The sequence below is a fragment of the Podarcis filfolensis genome (genome assembly GCF_964270895.1).
Source record: "Podarcis filfolensis genome assembly, chromosome: 5".
NCBI classification, from domain to species: domain Eukaryota; kingdom Metazoa; phylum Chordata; class Lepidosauria; order Squamata; family Lacertidae; genus Podarcis; species Podarcis filfolensis.
The window spans coordinates 90,407,022-90,421,817 of record NC_139608.1 but is presented as its reverse complement, the minus strand read 5'-3'; the positions used below and the strand labels follow the sequence as shown (position 1 = coordinate 90,421,817).

At 42.9% G+C, this 14,796-nt stretch overlaps 1 protein-coding gene across 1 annotated transcript in view; it reads right to left on the bottom strand.

Annotated features, from left to right (window-relative positions):
• The window catches only part of ANTXRL (ANTXR like), a 63,034-nt gene that overhangs the window by 13,184 nt on the left and 35,054 nt on the right, over positions 1–14,796 (bottom strand). Inside the window, exons 15-17 of the mRNA XM_083615715.1 lie at positions 13,568–13,666; positions 3,550–3,717; positions 1,587–1,667 (exon numbers count right to left, since the gene is read on the bottom strand). Of these exons, the coding sequence (XP_083471841.1) occupies positions 1,587–1,667; positions 3,550–3,717; positions 13,568–13,666 (348 nt within the window). The remainder of the gene's footprint in view (positions 1–1,586; positions 1,668–3,549; positions 3,718–13,567; positions 13,667–14,796) is intronic.

Here is a 14,796-nt window from a genome sequence, read left to right as displayed (position 1 = left end):
TTTTTGTATTGCTCCTCTTCAAATAACCCATAACATTCCATCTGCCTTTTTATGGGCAACAAAATTGTGTGCTATTTCACCCCACCTCAGCAGTTAAATATCGTGATACGTTGATATATCATGATGTTCGGAATGTATCTTGGCTGCTTCTTCCTCCCCACTGGAGAACAGAGCAGGACTATTACTTCCCTATATCAGGACACTATACTTTGTTGATGCAAGCAAACCATCTTATATTTGTGCACCTGGTTCTTCTTGCTTAAGTGCACAAACTGACATTTGTCCCTATTGAAATTCATTTTGTTAGTTTGGGCTCAGCTCTCCAATCTGTTACGGACATCTCGAATCCCGATTCTGTCTTCTGCAGTATGAGCTATCCCTCCCAGTTTGGTGACATTTGCAAAATGGGTAAGAATCTACTCAATTCCTCCGACCAAGTCAGTTATAAAGACATTGAACAACAGGCCCAGGACAGAACCCTGCAGCACCCCACTCGTCACTTTTTCCCGGGACGTTGAGGAACCACTCTGTGGGTTCGGTCATTTAACCAGCTACAAATCCACCTAACAGTTACTCATCCAGTCCACATTTTACCAGCTTCTCTGCCAGAGTATAATGGGGGACTTTGTCAAAAGCCTTACTGAAATCAAGATATACTAAATCCACAGCATTCCCCTGATCCACCAAGCTGGTAACTGCATCAAAAAAGGAGAATCATCTGGCATAACTTGTTTTTGAGAAAAACATGCTGCCACTTAGTAATCACAGCATTTTCTAAGTGCTCACAGACCAACTGTTCAATTATCTGTTTTAGGACCTTTCTTGGTATCAATGGTGATTTGTTTGTTAGTCTGTTTTCTTAACTGATTGTTTTACTTTTGGAATGCAGTATTTAATTATTTTTTCATTGTGAACCAGCTGGAAGATATTGTTGTTGTTTATTCATTTAGTCGTGTCCAACTCTTTGTGACCCCCTGGACCAGAGCATGGCAGGCACTCCTGTCTTCCACTGCCTCCCGCAGTTTGGTCAAACTCATGCTGGTAGCTTCGCGAACACTATCCAACCATCTCGTCCTCTGTCGTCCCCTTCTCCTTGTGCCCTCCATCTTTCCCAACATCAGGGTCTTTTCCAGGGAGTCTTCTCTTCTCCTGAGGTGGCCAAAGTATTGGAGTCTCCACCTCATGAGAAGAGAGATCCCTTCATGGATCACTGCCTTGCCGTGGCGAAGGGGCTTGAAGAACTCAGAGAAGCTATGAACTATGCCGAGCAGGGCACCCAAGATGGACAGGTCATAGTGGAGAGTTTTGACCAAATGTGATCCACCTGGAGCAGGAACCGGCAAGCCACTCCAGTATCCCTGCCAAGAAAACTCCATGGACAAAGACAACAGGCATATAAAAAAGATATTGCTGATTGCGTGTTAAATAATAAAACAGGATCCAGTTATGGCTTTGGGGTTCAGACTAGATTGAAAACGTTTAGTTTTAACAGGAATTCGATAGGACACAAAAGGCTGAGAGAAAGATGAAAAGCATTGTCTCTGACAAGAAGGAAGTGACGTGTCAAGGCACTTATAAAACCTTACCTTATCCCCAGGCTGCGGTCTCATTAGAGAAACTTGATCATAGCCTCGTCGAACAAGGGCCCAGAGGGCATCCAGCTTGCCCTGAAATAAGAAATGATTGACATATTGGACATTGGAAACGGTAGGTTTCCTAGACTGGTTTGATATCAGCAATGGGCTACATGACAACTAGCAAACTGAAACTAAATTCAGGCAAGAAAGAGGTTGTTCCAAACAGGATTTTTATCTTGCATGTTCAACAAGGGGTTGTGTTCCCTTTAAAACTTAGGCTCGGAGTTTAGGGTTGCTATTGTACTGGTCACACAGCTGGCTTTTCAAGTCTCGTAGCCTTTGCAGAATTAATTAATAATCAGGAATCAGTCCAGCTGGGGCAAATGGGACAGCAAATATAATAATAATAATTTATACCCTGCCACCCTGGGCAGCTCCTAACAGAATAATAAACAGAATAAATCATCAAACATTAAAAACACCGTCATTCTTGATCATTAACCACATTGGCTAGATTTGGCTGGAATCCTAACTGTTACTCACATTTCTGAAAAAATTGTAACAAAATATTTCAGAAATCTTAACATGTCAATTGGATCAAGGGCCTATTAAAAGGGCAAATATTATTTACACATAACTCATAACTTGCCCTATTCACATAATTTTAGTGGACTGATTGCAGCATTTGCTTGCCTTGCCTTGGGACTTTTATATTATTATTATAGTGGAACCTTGGTTCTCGAACTTAATCCATTCTGGGAGTCCATTCGACTCCCAAAACCATTCAAAAACCAAGGCACGGCTTTCGATTGGCTGCAGGAACTTCTTGCACTCAACTAGAAGCCGCGACCAAGGTTCGGTTTCCAAAAAACGTTTGAAAACCGGAACACTTACTTCTGGGTTTTTGGCATTCGGGCGCCAAAACGTCTGAATACCATGGCATTCGAGAACCAAGGTACGACTATTATGAATCGTAATTACCCGCCTTTTACCCTAAGGTCCCAAGGCAGGTTACAGCGGCAAAACACAAGATTAAAACAGTTGAAAACAACTCACAATCTCAGAAAAAAGGTGGTATCATTGTTCTGCACTGAGGCAGCCCGCCCCATTTTGCCGCCTGAGGCAAAACAAGAAATTGTCTTCCTGCTACAGCCTGGATCCTGTGGTGGCGCCCGCGAAGCAGAAACAATGGTGGCAGGTTCTGGCAAGATCACATGAGATCTTGCCGGAAACTGCCCCCACTTCTTGGGTACCATATAAAAATCCACTGTATTTTTCGGTCCATAGGGCGCACCAGACCATAGGGCGCACCTAGTTTTTAGAGGGGGAAAAGTCTTATTTCCCCCCCAGCCCCAAAGAGCAGCGTACAGGCTGCGCGCAACCTCTCCCTGCCGGAGGGGTTGTGCGCGGCCATGGCACAAGCCAAGACAGCGAGCGGAGAAGAGGAGACCCTTTTGTTCCTCCTCCGGCTTCGAGGCAGGCACGTGGCTGAAGGGGTGCTGTGCAGTTCTCCCTCTCTGCGCAGCGCCTCTTCAAGTGAAGACCCTTCTGTTCCTCCTCCGCCTTCCAGGCAGGAGCGTGGCTGAAGCCTTTGGAACGCAGCGGGACCTCGCGCTGCGCTCCAAAGGCTTCGGGTTCCTTTGGCTGAAGCCAGGAGAGTCTTGCTCTCCTGGCTTCAGCTAAAGGAACTCAAAGCCTTCAGAGCGCAGCGCAAGGAGCCTGCATTCGCTCCATAGGACGCACACACATTTCCCTTAATTTTTGGAGGGGAAAAAGTGCGTCCTATAGAGCGAAAAATACGGTAATAAAATTAAGAACGGGTTTGGTTTCTTTCTTTACAGTTAATATGTGCATGAGAGCAGTTCCCTAAGAAGATCATGGCAAAGAACGACGGTGGCCATTCTGGTGGTTCAATTCTGGGAGTGGGTGGGTGTCTGGCAAAACCTAGAAGAAAATCAAATACGTGCGTTACCTTAATGGGAGTGTACCATTTCCTTTCGGAGGGCAACCTCCGGACGTGATCTCTCTTTGGCTTGGGTTCCCAGGGTTCAAATTCCTCTTCCGGCAATTTGATGACGGCATTTTTGGGCTTCTCTAGTTTCGCTCCTTCCTCTGTCGATCCTTTGTCACCCCATCTCACCTGATTAAGGCAAAACACAACGGAATGGGATATTCTCTCTAGCAGGTGGGAAATCGGGTTTTTGTGTGTGAGGTGTTTGCGATTCTGACTGGGAAAATAGCCAGATGAATTGTCCCAGGTCTTGTTTTTGCATCTGACTCCACTGTTTTACATTTTTCCCCTCCACAGGCTTTAGTCCACAAATGTTTATGCAGTTTCTTTTGTCTTATCACAAGACTCTTCTATTATTTTTCTAACAGCACTACCAATACCCATGGTTAACACTTTTCATAATTTCCCCCCAAGTCATGCATATTATGTTTTTCTCATTTTGAATTTCTATCTCTTTACAGCCTGTAATGCTTTGAAAGAGAATATGATGAAAATGATGTATAGATGGTATATTACACCAGTTATATTAGCTAAAATGTATAAGACAAATAATAAATGTTGGAAATGTAAAGAAAAAGAAGGAACATTTTATCATATGTGGTGGGAATGTAAAAAAGTAAAGAACTTCTGGGAAATGATATATAATGAGATGAAAAAGATGTTGAAAAATACATTTTTTTTTTAAAAAAGAAGCATTTTTACTTGGTATTATAGGTCAGGACATTAATAGGCAAGATGTTAAATTGTTTTTATATGCAACAACTGAGGCAAGAGTATTGTTAGCCCAGAAATGGAAACAAGAAGAAATTACGACGAAAGAAGAACGCCAGACGAAAATAATGGACTACGCAGAATTGGACAAAATGACAGGAAGGATTTGAAACCTGCGGGACCAGAGATTTACAGAAGATTGGAAGAAGTATACGAATTATTTGAAGAGCAACTGTAATCAATAAATTATGCTAGCAGGACTACAAGAAGTTTTGTAAGGAGAAATATACGAAGTGTTACAAAGTAGAAAAAGATAGAGATATTGGTTATGAGTTTGAAATGTAATAGGGAAGATAAGAAATGCATACTGAGAGATTAGATTGGAAAATTTTCAGACAGGATTGATGGAAGTCAAAAATTTGAATAAGATGTAAAACTATGATTAATTACTGTTGAAAATGATATGTTTAAAAAACCAATAAAAATTATATATATACCGTATTTTTCCCTCTATAACACGCAGATTTTTTCTCCTAAAAAGGAAGGGGAAATGTCTGTGCGTGTTATTGAGCGAATGTGTGGTCCCTGGAGCCAAATGGCAAAAAAAATCAGGCAAAAATCAAATCGCGCGTCTCGGAGAAGGGAAACCTGAAAAGAGGAAGTGGCTGCTTTCCTGCATTCTGCCTCAGGGTCTTACTGCCCACCCTGCTCTGTTTCCTTGCTGTGTTTGCTCAAACGGAACAAAGAGCAGGGAAAGCCCCTCCCCTCCAGGCAAGCAGAGAGAGAGAGAGAGAGAGAGAGAGAGAGAGAGAGAGAGAGCGCTGGCTGGCTTGGGTGGGTAGGTGAGGGAAAACTTTTGCCTTCCTTTCCTCCCTCCCGTTATACCCCTCTCCTGCATTCTTAGCCAGCTGCTTCTCTGCACACCCCTCTCGTGCTCCTTGTCCATTCTGTATTTTTCCTTCCTTCCCCACTTAAAATGTGGTTAAAAAGCATGGATCCACATGGATCCTCAGGATCTTTGCATTGGGTCACCCCAAATTCACCATCAGATCACATAGCATGTCCATGGCTACAGCCTGCCCCCCCCCCCAAATCACGCACCCACTGTTGCCTGGGGCTGCAATGGTGCAAAAACGTGGTTACAAAACATGGATCCACAGGGATTCTCAGGATTTTTGCATTGGGTCACCCCAAATTCACCATCAGATCACATGTCTGTGGCCACAGCATGAAGCACAAAAATGATACATCCACTGTTTCATTCAGAATGTTTTTTCCCTTGTTTTCCTCCTCTAAAAACGATGTGCGTGTTATGGTCAGGTGCGTGTTATCGAGCGAAAAATACGGTAATTTTGAATTTCTATCTCAGATTGAATTTCTATTTATTTTGGGGGCATGGGAGCAGGGATAGTTTCATTCTATACCATTTATGCCAGTGTTATTTTTTAATTATGAACTTGCATCTGCTTAAAACTGGTTATGTCCTTGAACTTTTAAGAATTACAGTAATCTCATCCTAGTTTCGTTATATGAGGTGCTTTTTTCTTGGGGGGACGCAGGGGTATGCGTACCCCTAAAACATTTTGTGAATCTAATGGGAGAAGAAACTACAATTTTTAAATTTTTTTGTTTCTTCTCTATCACAGTGATTCATCAGTTCTGTTGCTACCCCCGATGGCGGCCTCATTTCCTGCCACAGTATTTCCTGAGTCTCAGACAGAAGCGAGCGTTTAATGTGTGAAGTAGGAGTTGGAATCTAGGGCTGTGATTGGTCAGTTTTGGGAAGATGTTAGTGCATACAACCTCATGCCAATGTGGAAGTTACTGTGAGCTGTCAACTGTGCAATATGACGTAATGCATGTTCTTTGTACTTTTGTCCATTTACTGTATTTACCGATTCAAACTATAAAATGGTGATGTTCTTGAGTTAAAATGAGAGTACCCCTAAACACACACAAAAAAACCACTGGTTATATGATTTCAGTAGAACTGTGAAACCTGAAAAACCTGTCACTACTGGATTACCTTGAGATTTCCCATGGGTCCAAGTGCAAAATAGTTTGGGGTTTACCCAGAGTGGCCGGGGTGACCCAGTCAGATGGGCGAGGTAAAAATAATAAAAAATAATTAAATTATTATTATAAAATTGTTAGTTTGTGACATGTGGGCCAGGAACAATTTGGAATAACACCAATATTGCTCCACTGAGGCCATCAGTAGAGAATCTGGCCAGGCCAGTCCTTTGGTCAGGGCTCAGCCTGAACCCCTTTCTTTTTTTGTATAAGAACTAGTATGAAAGAGGCCTCCCATCATTCTCACAGGCCTATATAAGAACAGCGTAAACAGTTGGGCCTGATGAGCATTTACTGTTCCCAACCCTAATCCACAGCTGTCAACTTACAGATTTGAAAATAAGGGACCAGCAGTCTCAAAAATAAGGGATCAGCAGCCAAAATAAGGGATTTTAGTCAACCAGCTGAAAGACGAAGTTAAAAGGGACCAGATAATTATTATTTTATTATTCAAACCTTTATTAGGCATTATACGAATAAAACGATAAAAGAAAAAGTAACATATAAAAGCCTTGAGATATATACAGAAAGGCAGCAGTTGGCTACATACATATATATATATATACATATAAAATCAGTGGTTTTCCTTGTTAACCTGCTCCTTGGAGGACTGCTACCAAAAACTCGGCTACCCCCGCCGTTACCCTTTGGTCAACGTCGGATAGGCAGAATCCCACACATTCACCTTGTTGGGGCTCCAGACCACCCAAAAGAGGGGGCAGCACGCGTTGACGGAGCGTACTGTACAATGGGCACTGAAAGAGAATGTGCTCTACCGTGTCCGGGACATTCATAAAACATCTGCAGAATCTCTTGTTTCTAGGGATGTTTTGATATCTTCCCCTGACAAATGCTGAGGGAAAAACATTCAAACGGGCCAGCATAAAAGCCCTACGTTGGGCTGGAATTATTAATTTGGTGACGTAATTGGCTCTGCTATCTAAGATATTTAAATCATAGAATATGGGCGAGCAAATTTTGTTTACAGCTGCCATAATATTTTGCCTCTCGACATCCTTTAGTCTAGTTAGGATATTATGGAAAATGTATTGCTCATTAGAATTGTACAGGGGCTCCAGCTCGATGCCTAAAGATTCAATCTTTTTTTCGAGGTACTGATACCATCTTGATTTGTAGGAGTCTTTGAGCAAATCAGCGAGCAGACTTGATGGAGGGCAGCGAAAATGGCAGCGTAACCAGTACTTTATTGAGGTGGACCAGGCCCAATATTCCATTGTGTGTATGCCTATTTCTGCACACATTGTTTCATATTTGATCACAGCTGGGAGTCCAAGAATACGTCTCAGAAAGCTGGAGTGAATCTTTTTTAAATCACTATTATATGCTTGGACCCATAGCGGGATTCCATAGAATATCTGGGATTGCACTTTTGTTTGGAATATCTGATTGGCCGCAGGAATAAATTGATTGCCTTTCTGATAATAAAAACGGGCAACTGCTGATGAGGTGCACTTTGCCTGTTTTATGGCATTTGTGCGATGATTTGCCCACCCTAAATTGCTCTGGAATAAGATTCCCAGATACCTATAGATTTTCACTTGTTGGATTTCCTGTCCTCTTATTTTCCATTTCTCTAATTTCCAACCATTCGAGAAGACCAAAATTTTTGTCTTCTCGTAATTTATAGAGAGCTTGTTACATTCGCAGTAAAGGATCAGAGAAGATATAAGACGTTTCAGACCCAAACTCGTTAATGATAGTAGAACAGCATCGTCTGCGTATAATAACAGAGAAACTGGTTTCTGATTAAGTTTAGGGGCATGTGATTCTATTTTTTGAAGGTGATCTGGCAAGTCTGATAAAAATAAATTAAATAGGAAGGGGGCAAGAATACACCCTTGTTTTACCCCTTTCGAGTTTGGGATGTCTGATGAAAGGTGACCTTTGGTGTTAAGTTTGACTTGACAGATATTGGAAGAGTATAAATTTTTTATTAGGATCAATAAGCGCTGATCAATTTTTAATTCTGCGAGTTTCCTCCACAGCTTTGGGCGGTCAATTGAGTCAAATGCACCACGAAAATCTACAAAAGCAGCAAATATCTTAGATTGCCTTTGAGATCTGTATTTTTCAACCAAATGCATAAGTATAAGGCAGTGGTCTAATGTAGAGCAACCTTTGGAGAAACCTATTTGTTCTTTCCCTGGTAAATTTAGATTTTTCATCCAGGTAAGGAGTTTAGATAAAAGGTGCTTAGCGTAGATTTTCCCTATCACTGATAATAGGCTTATCGGTCTATAATTCCTTGGTTCTTTTGGGTCGCCATTTTTAAAAATTGGGATAATTATTGATCTTAACCATATCTCAGGTATGATCCCATATTTATCTATGAGAGTAAACAATTGAGCTAAGGGTTCTGCCCACCAATCTATATAGGTCTTAAATAATTCTATTGGTAGACCGTCTGGCCCAGGAGATTTCCCCGATTTAAAATTTTTAACTATCTCTCTAATTTCCTCTTCTTCTACCCTTGGCCACTCCTGGAGTTTATTAATTTTATTTTTAGTGGTTTCATTTCCTTTAAGTTCACTGTGTAGATTGTTAAATACAGATGTAAAATATTGGGACCATTTGGATTCTGCAATTGGTGGTAGAGTTAGTTGATTTTCGGCTTTCAATCCTCCGTACACTAGGTTCCAGAACGCTTTGTTATTTTTACTCTGGATTGAGTCGAGTAATTGTAGCCATTTTTGGGTTGCATAATTCTGTTTCTTTTCGGCCAGAATGTAATGATATTTTCTTTTTTCATCAAGATAAGAGGGCTCGAGTTTAGTGCGATTATTTTTAAATGTTTGGCGCAGTTTTCTTTTTAGCTGGAAACATTCATCATCAAACCAAGGGCTAGCGCTATGTTTAAGTACCCAAACTTTAGGTGGAGTACTAAGTTCTACGAACATTTGGAAGATTTCATTATAAATTTTCGGAATATCGCTGTAGGAATTAGTGGTCTTTAAGTTGGATAATACTTGTTTTCTCAAGTTGGCTGTAAGTTTTTGCCCCACTACTGCACTCATTTCCTGGGACCATTTTAATTGGGTCATTTGTTTGTATTGAGAGGGTTCTATAATATTGTGCTTGGTTATTTTGGTTTCATCCTTTAAGTTAATAGACAACAATAATGGCTGATGGTCGCTTTCAGTACGCGTTCCGATTTTGAGGTCCATAATCGAATTTATAATATTATAAGGGACAAGAATATAGTCGATGACACTGCATCCTCGGGGGGAGAAGTATGTAAACTCCCCGCTTCTATCGCCTTTTGTTGAACCGTTCACAATCTGCAAATTAAAGTTGTTACATAATTCAAGTAGGCGTAAGCCTTCGTTGTTTACAACCCTATCTCTGGAGAATCGTCCTATTTTCAGGGCATGTGCGATATCATTGTCAGTATTCCAATTTAGTTTGCTACATAGTTGTTCATTGTTGGTTCCCACTCTGGCATTAAAATCACCTGCTATTATCAATGAGGCATTTGGGTATTTAGCGGTCAAATTTTCTATATAAAAGGTTAGTTGTGACCAATTTTCACTGTTGCTGTTGTTTTTGGATGGGGGGATATAGACATTTACAAGTAGCAAAGTATCTTCTTTTTGGGTTAAAAGTAGGGCTTGTGCAAGTGGCAAGCATTTTCCTAGCTGCTTGATTTCAAACCCTAAGTTGTCTTTGATCATACAACAGAACCCTGCTTTCGGCCGGCCCTTCGTGTTTGTTTTCAATGCGGGTTTCGTATAGGAGGAGAATCCATTGATTTTAATATCTCTAGTTGACCATGTTTCTTGTAGAAGTATTAATTCAAAATCTTTAAAGAAGTTCATTAGGTCTGGGTCTCCGTCTTTGTTTCCCCACCCTGCAATATTCCAGGACAGCAAGCGTAGAATCCGTTTTTGAGTTGGTGGCTGGTTGACAGCATTTAGTCATTCTAATTCTGTTATTGAGTCCAGCGAGGAATTTTGTCTTGTGCCGATACAGCCATTTGTCGCTACTTTCGGTGGGGAACATAATGGTGGATCTTTTAGATTCTTTTTTAAAGTGCGGGAAATTAGAATTTCCTCCCTTTCTTGATTTTCTTCCTTAGCTGTTCCTTGTTCCTGAGAGATTTCTGTGGTTGGTGGACTATTATGGACAGTAGGATTGTTTTCGGTCTCTACTTCCATTTCTTTGGTCTCATTTGATGTTGAGCTCAATGTGTCAGGTCTGTTGGAGGTCATCTTTTGTTCGGGAATGTTAGAATCCTTTGTAGTACTTAAATAAGGGGTACCTATTTCGTTTGGAGCTAGTAATTGATATCTCAGCCAGGAATTTGTGGTCTCATTACTGGAGTTTTTCCTTGTCATTTCATATTTTAAAGGAGGCTGGATTTGAAGCTCTGCATCTATACATTTAAAGGTTCCATTAGTAGCTCTCTTTTTGACTATGCATTTTGGGGAGAGGGCTGGTAGGTGTGAAGTTTGATTGTGTATTGTTTCTACTGCATTTTGTTGACCTTGTTGGTGAATTTCGATCAATTTGGCCTGTAGTTTCGTCAGTTTACTGAGTATGCTTATTTGTTCTTTATCTGGTAGGTTGGTAAAGTTACTCAGCAGATCTTCTTCTTCTGGGACTGTCCAGTCTGTTGTGTCAAGGGCGAGGCTGTTAATTGATGCTACAATCGCATGGTTTGGGAGCTTGGATTTTTCTTGCGTGATTTCCCGGGTAGCTGGCAGCGGTTTCTCCCATCTACTGGGTTCTTCCACGGGAGTAGGGCAGATATCGGCTTCTGTTGGAATGGCCTTGTTCATCTTGTTCTGTCTTTTAGATGCAATCAATGGTCTGAGTGATATATCTTCAAAGTGTCGACGTGGAATAATTCCTTTCTGGGCTAAATGAGCCTTTTCCCTTAAGATTTCGGTTGGGATTCTATGACTACCAAATCTTAGTAGTACTTTTTTGGAATATCCATCGTTAGTGAGCCTCTTGACTGCTTTTAAGTCAATCCTTCCCCCCTCAAGGCCTAGGAGCAGATTTAGATGATGTCTGGCCCAGAGGGATGACTCCCAGTAAGGTAGGGGCCCTCTGTATGGAAAAATGTGGAGAACAATCTCACATGGCCTCAGTATCAAGTTGACTGAGTGAGGGGGGCTTCCTCTGATTTTTGGCTGGTTTAGAGGAGAGCAGCGCCGGTTTTTAGCCCTTCGTTTCCAGAGGTTGCTGCTCAAGACACCAGCCGATGAAACACTGCAATTAAATAACTACAAGCAGCAACCACTTTTCGTGCAAAATGAAGTCCAAGCTACGAAGATGCTGCTGCAGTTCTGTATCTTTTCTCTCATGCTCCATCTGTAGCTCTCAGTTCCATCAGGCGGGTGGAAGGAAGAGAGGAGGGAAATAGCGACCAAAGTAAACCTGCAGATCTGACCATCTATGCTAGTCTACCACTACAAATCTATGGGTGAAACGCTTGCGGTCCTTCCCTTGTAGCCCTTGGAACATCTGCCAACGCCTCCACCTCCTCTCTCTGAACTGCTTTCTCTATGGTTGCCCTTGCTCTGCTCTCAAGGCTCCTCAGCAATTCATAGGCCGCGCCAGGCTGTCCATCTCATCCGGGTCCTTCGGCCGCGCAGCCGCAGTACGGCCTGGTAGGAGCGGTGGCGATGGGCTGTGTTGCTGTTGTAAACAACCGAGGACAGGTTGGAGCTGTGTCCAAGTCAGAGACAAAGACACAACAGAGAGTTGCTAGCCAAGGTAATGCAGATGCACTCATTCCTTGGAAGCCAGACAACCAGAGAGGTACACTGGGGAAACCAGTGGCGGGGAGTTCCAAGGGTGGAACTGAAACAACAGGGGAGTGTTATGTGTATAACAACTGTTTGTTTTCTTCTCTGGATCACGCTTTGCTTGCCGCAACACGCATTGATTCTTTTGGGGGAGGTTGTTATGAAAAAGGAGCAATGCTGCTGAGTGCTCCAGATGGCTGGAAAGCCAAACAGGATGTTGATGTTTTGAGACTGTACCGTGGGAACCAGGGACAGTCTATTATGTGCTCTGAGCACCGGATGTTAGCTCAGAGTGTCACATGACCCTGTACCAGAAGTACATGGGTGGAGTTATTCTCTCTCTGCTGTGGCTGCTGAGGAGTGCAGACATGTTCTTTTCTGCACTGCTGGAAAGACAGAAATAAAGGCATGTAAAGACATTTCTGTCTGTCTCTCTCCCCTCCCTGGGGATGGCAGGGAGTGAGGGAGGAGGGATGGTTGTGTTCTTCTCACGTTCGTGAGGAGGATCGGCCGATAGAGACCTCGCCTTGTCTTGCCGGGAGTCGCTGACGGGGAGGCCAACAAGGAACCAAAGCCGGGCACCTGAAGAGTGCCAAATTCCTCTGACAAGGCTTTGAAGATTACGACACAGAGGCGATGGGCAGAGGCCCCAGGCAGAGACGCTCAGTTCGGCGGCCGCGAGGAGGATGGCAGCAGAAGGGCCCGAGGCTCCCGCCAGTCCCGGCGGGGAGGAGCTCCCAAGGGCTGAGGCCGGTGAGAGGAGGCCAGAGGGGGCTGGGCAGCCAAGCAACACAGTTGGAGCCTCCCTCCTCCCTGGCCGGAAGGGAAGGAGGGAGAGGAGCTGCTTCCTTTGAAACCCAGGAAATTTAAGGGACATCATCAATAAGGGACAGCAGCGGGACACGGCGCTGGGATAAGGGAGTTTCCCGCCAAAGAAGGGACGGTTGACAGCTATGCCCTAATCCTGCAGAAAGCCATCTAATTAGATTTTAACTTGATCCCGACATGTTTTTAGGAGGCAATTTAATTATTGTTTGATTTTATACCAATGTTATATATTTGATGTTAGCTGTCCTGAGCCCGGTTTCAGCCAGGGTGGGCGGGATACAAATAAAAGTTGTGGTTGTTGTTGTTGTTGAATTGCCCATGTTGACACCCATGTACCAGCTTGCCTGGCACTAACAGATGGTTTATTGAAGCCCCCAATTTATGGCGATTTCTGATTTCCTAGACACAAGTACAATTATAGTCCAAGTCAGGGTTTCTCAAACTTTAAGCTTGGATCGTGCAAGCCCTAAACTCATCCTCAACACCGATCATCTGAATGTGCATGGTCACATGCAAACAGTTTGCTTGTGTATGTGAGGAGTTTTGCAGACGCAATTAGGAGCCCCACCCAGGCTTCAGAACAAATGCAATACCTCCATTCTTTTGATTCCACCAACACCTCTCCCTCCGTAATAAGATGCATCCACTGTAGGCCACTTTTTCTTTGGAAACCCATCTTCATCATCTGACTCCTGTGGGAAAGATACGGAAAGGGAGAGCGATCTGCGTGTGCATATTATCAGGAAGCAGCTTAGTCAACTAGCAGGCATCTGAAATCTCTATTCTTGGCTTTGCATGTCTGCATTCATAGCCTGGCGGCAAACAGAAACCTCGTTGTTTTCCCAGCTGCAGCTCCTTCCAGGGCATAAAAAAAGAAGGAGAGAGGGGCTCTTTGCCTTTTTAGCTAAGGCTATTTATCTGTAATCAAATACAGAGAGAGCTTCAAAAATCCATTTAGATTCTAAAGCTGTATTGTACGTTATAATCCTAGATATTGTAAAGGGCAATGCATTAATAAAATATGACCTTATAGTGGTACCTCGGGTTACAGACACTTCAGGTTACATATGCTTCAGGTTACAGACTCCGCGAACCCAGGAATATTACCTCAGGTTAAGAACTTTGCTTCAGGATGAGAACAGAAATCGTGCTCCGCTGGTGCAGCGATAGCAGGAGGCCCCATTAGCTAAAGTGGTGCTTCAGGTTTAGAACAGTTTCAGGTTAAGTACGGACCTCCGGAACGAATTAAGTACTTAACCCGAGGTACCACTGTATTTATTATATACTTTTGAAACTATCCATATTTCTCGCAAACTCCTGTTTATTCATTGCCCCAGTTTTACAACTATTATTTTGATGATGGTTTTTTGTGGAAAATGCTACTGCATCTGGAAGCAAATTACCCCTCAGACTTTCCTGGTCTGTCGCTGCCAGCTGAAACGCCACTAGTCTGTATCAGGTGTTTTTGCACCAACGTGGATCATGTTACACTTATTTACACTGAACAGCGCTTGCACCCGTACACCCACGCTCCCGTTTACACATTTTTAGCACTGCTGGGACTCCTCTTCCGTTTCAAGTGTGCTAGCTCTGGTGCGGATAAATGGCGTTACCCTGCACCAGCCAAACAGATTCAGCTGGAAAAGTGTCGAGTATCTCTAACGTAGATACTGGTTGGAGAAGGTGCCTCTTTTCCTTTTCCTTAAAAACAAAAACCTACATTAAGCAAAAGGAAGCTGGCAGCCGAGTGCAGCCCAGTGTGACCTCAAATATCCCAAGCAAAAGAAAACAACACCGTTCCTGTTTCCTTCTGAGGGACGGG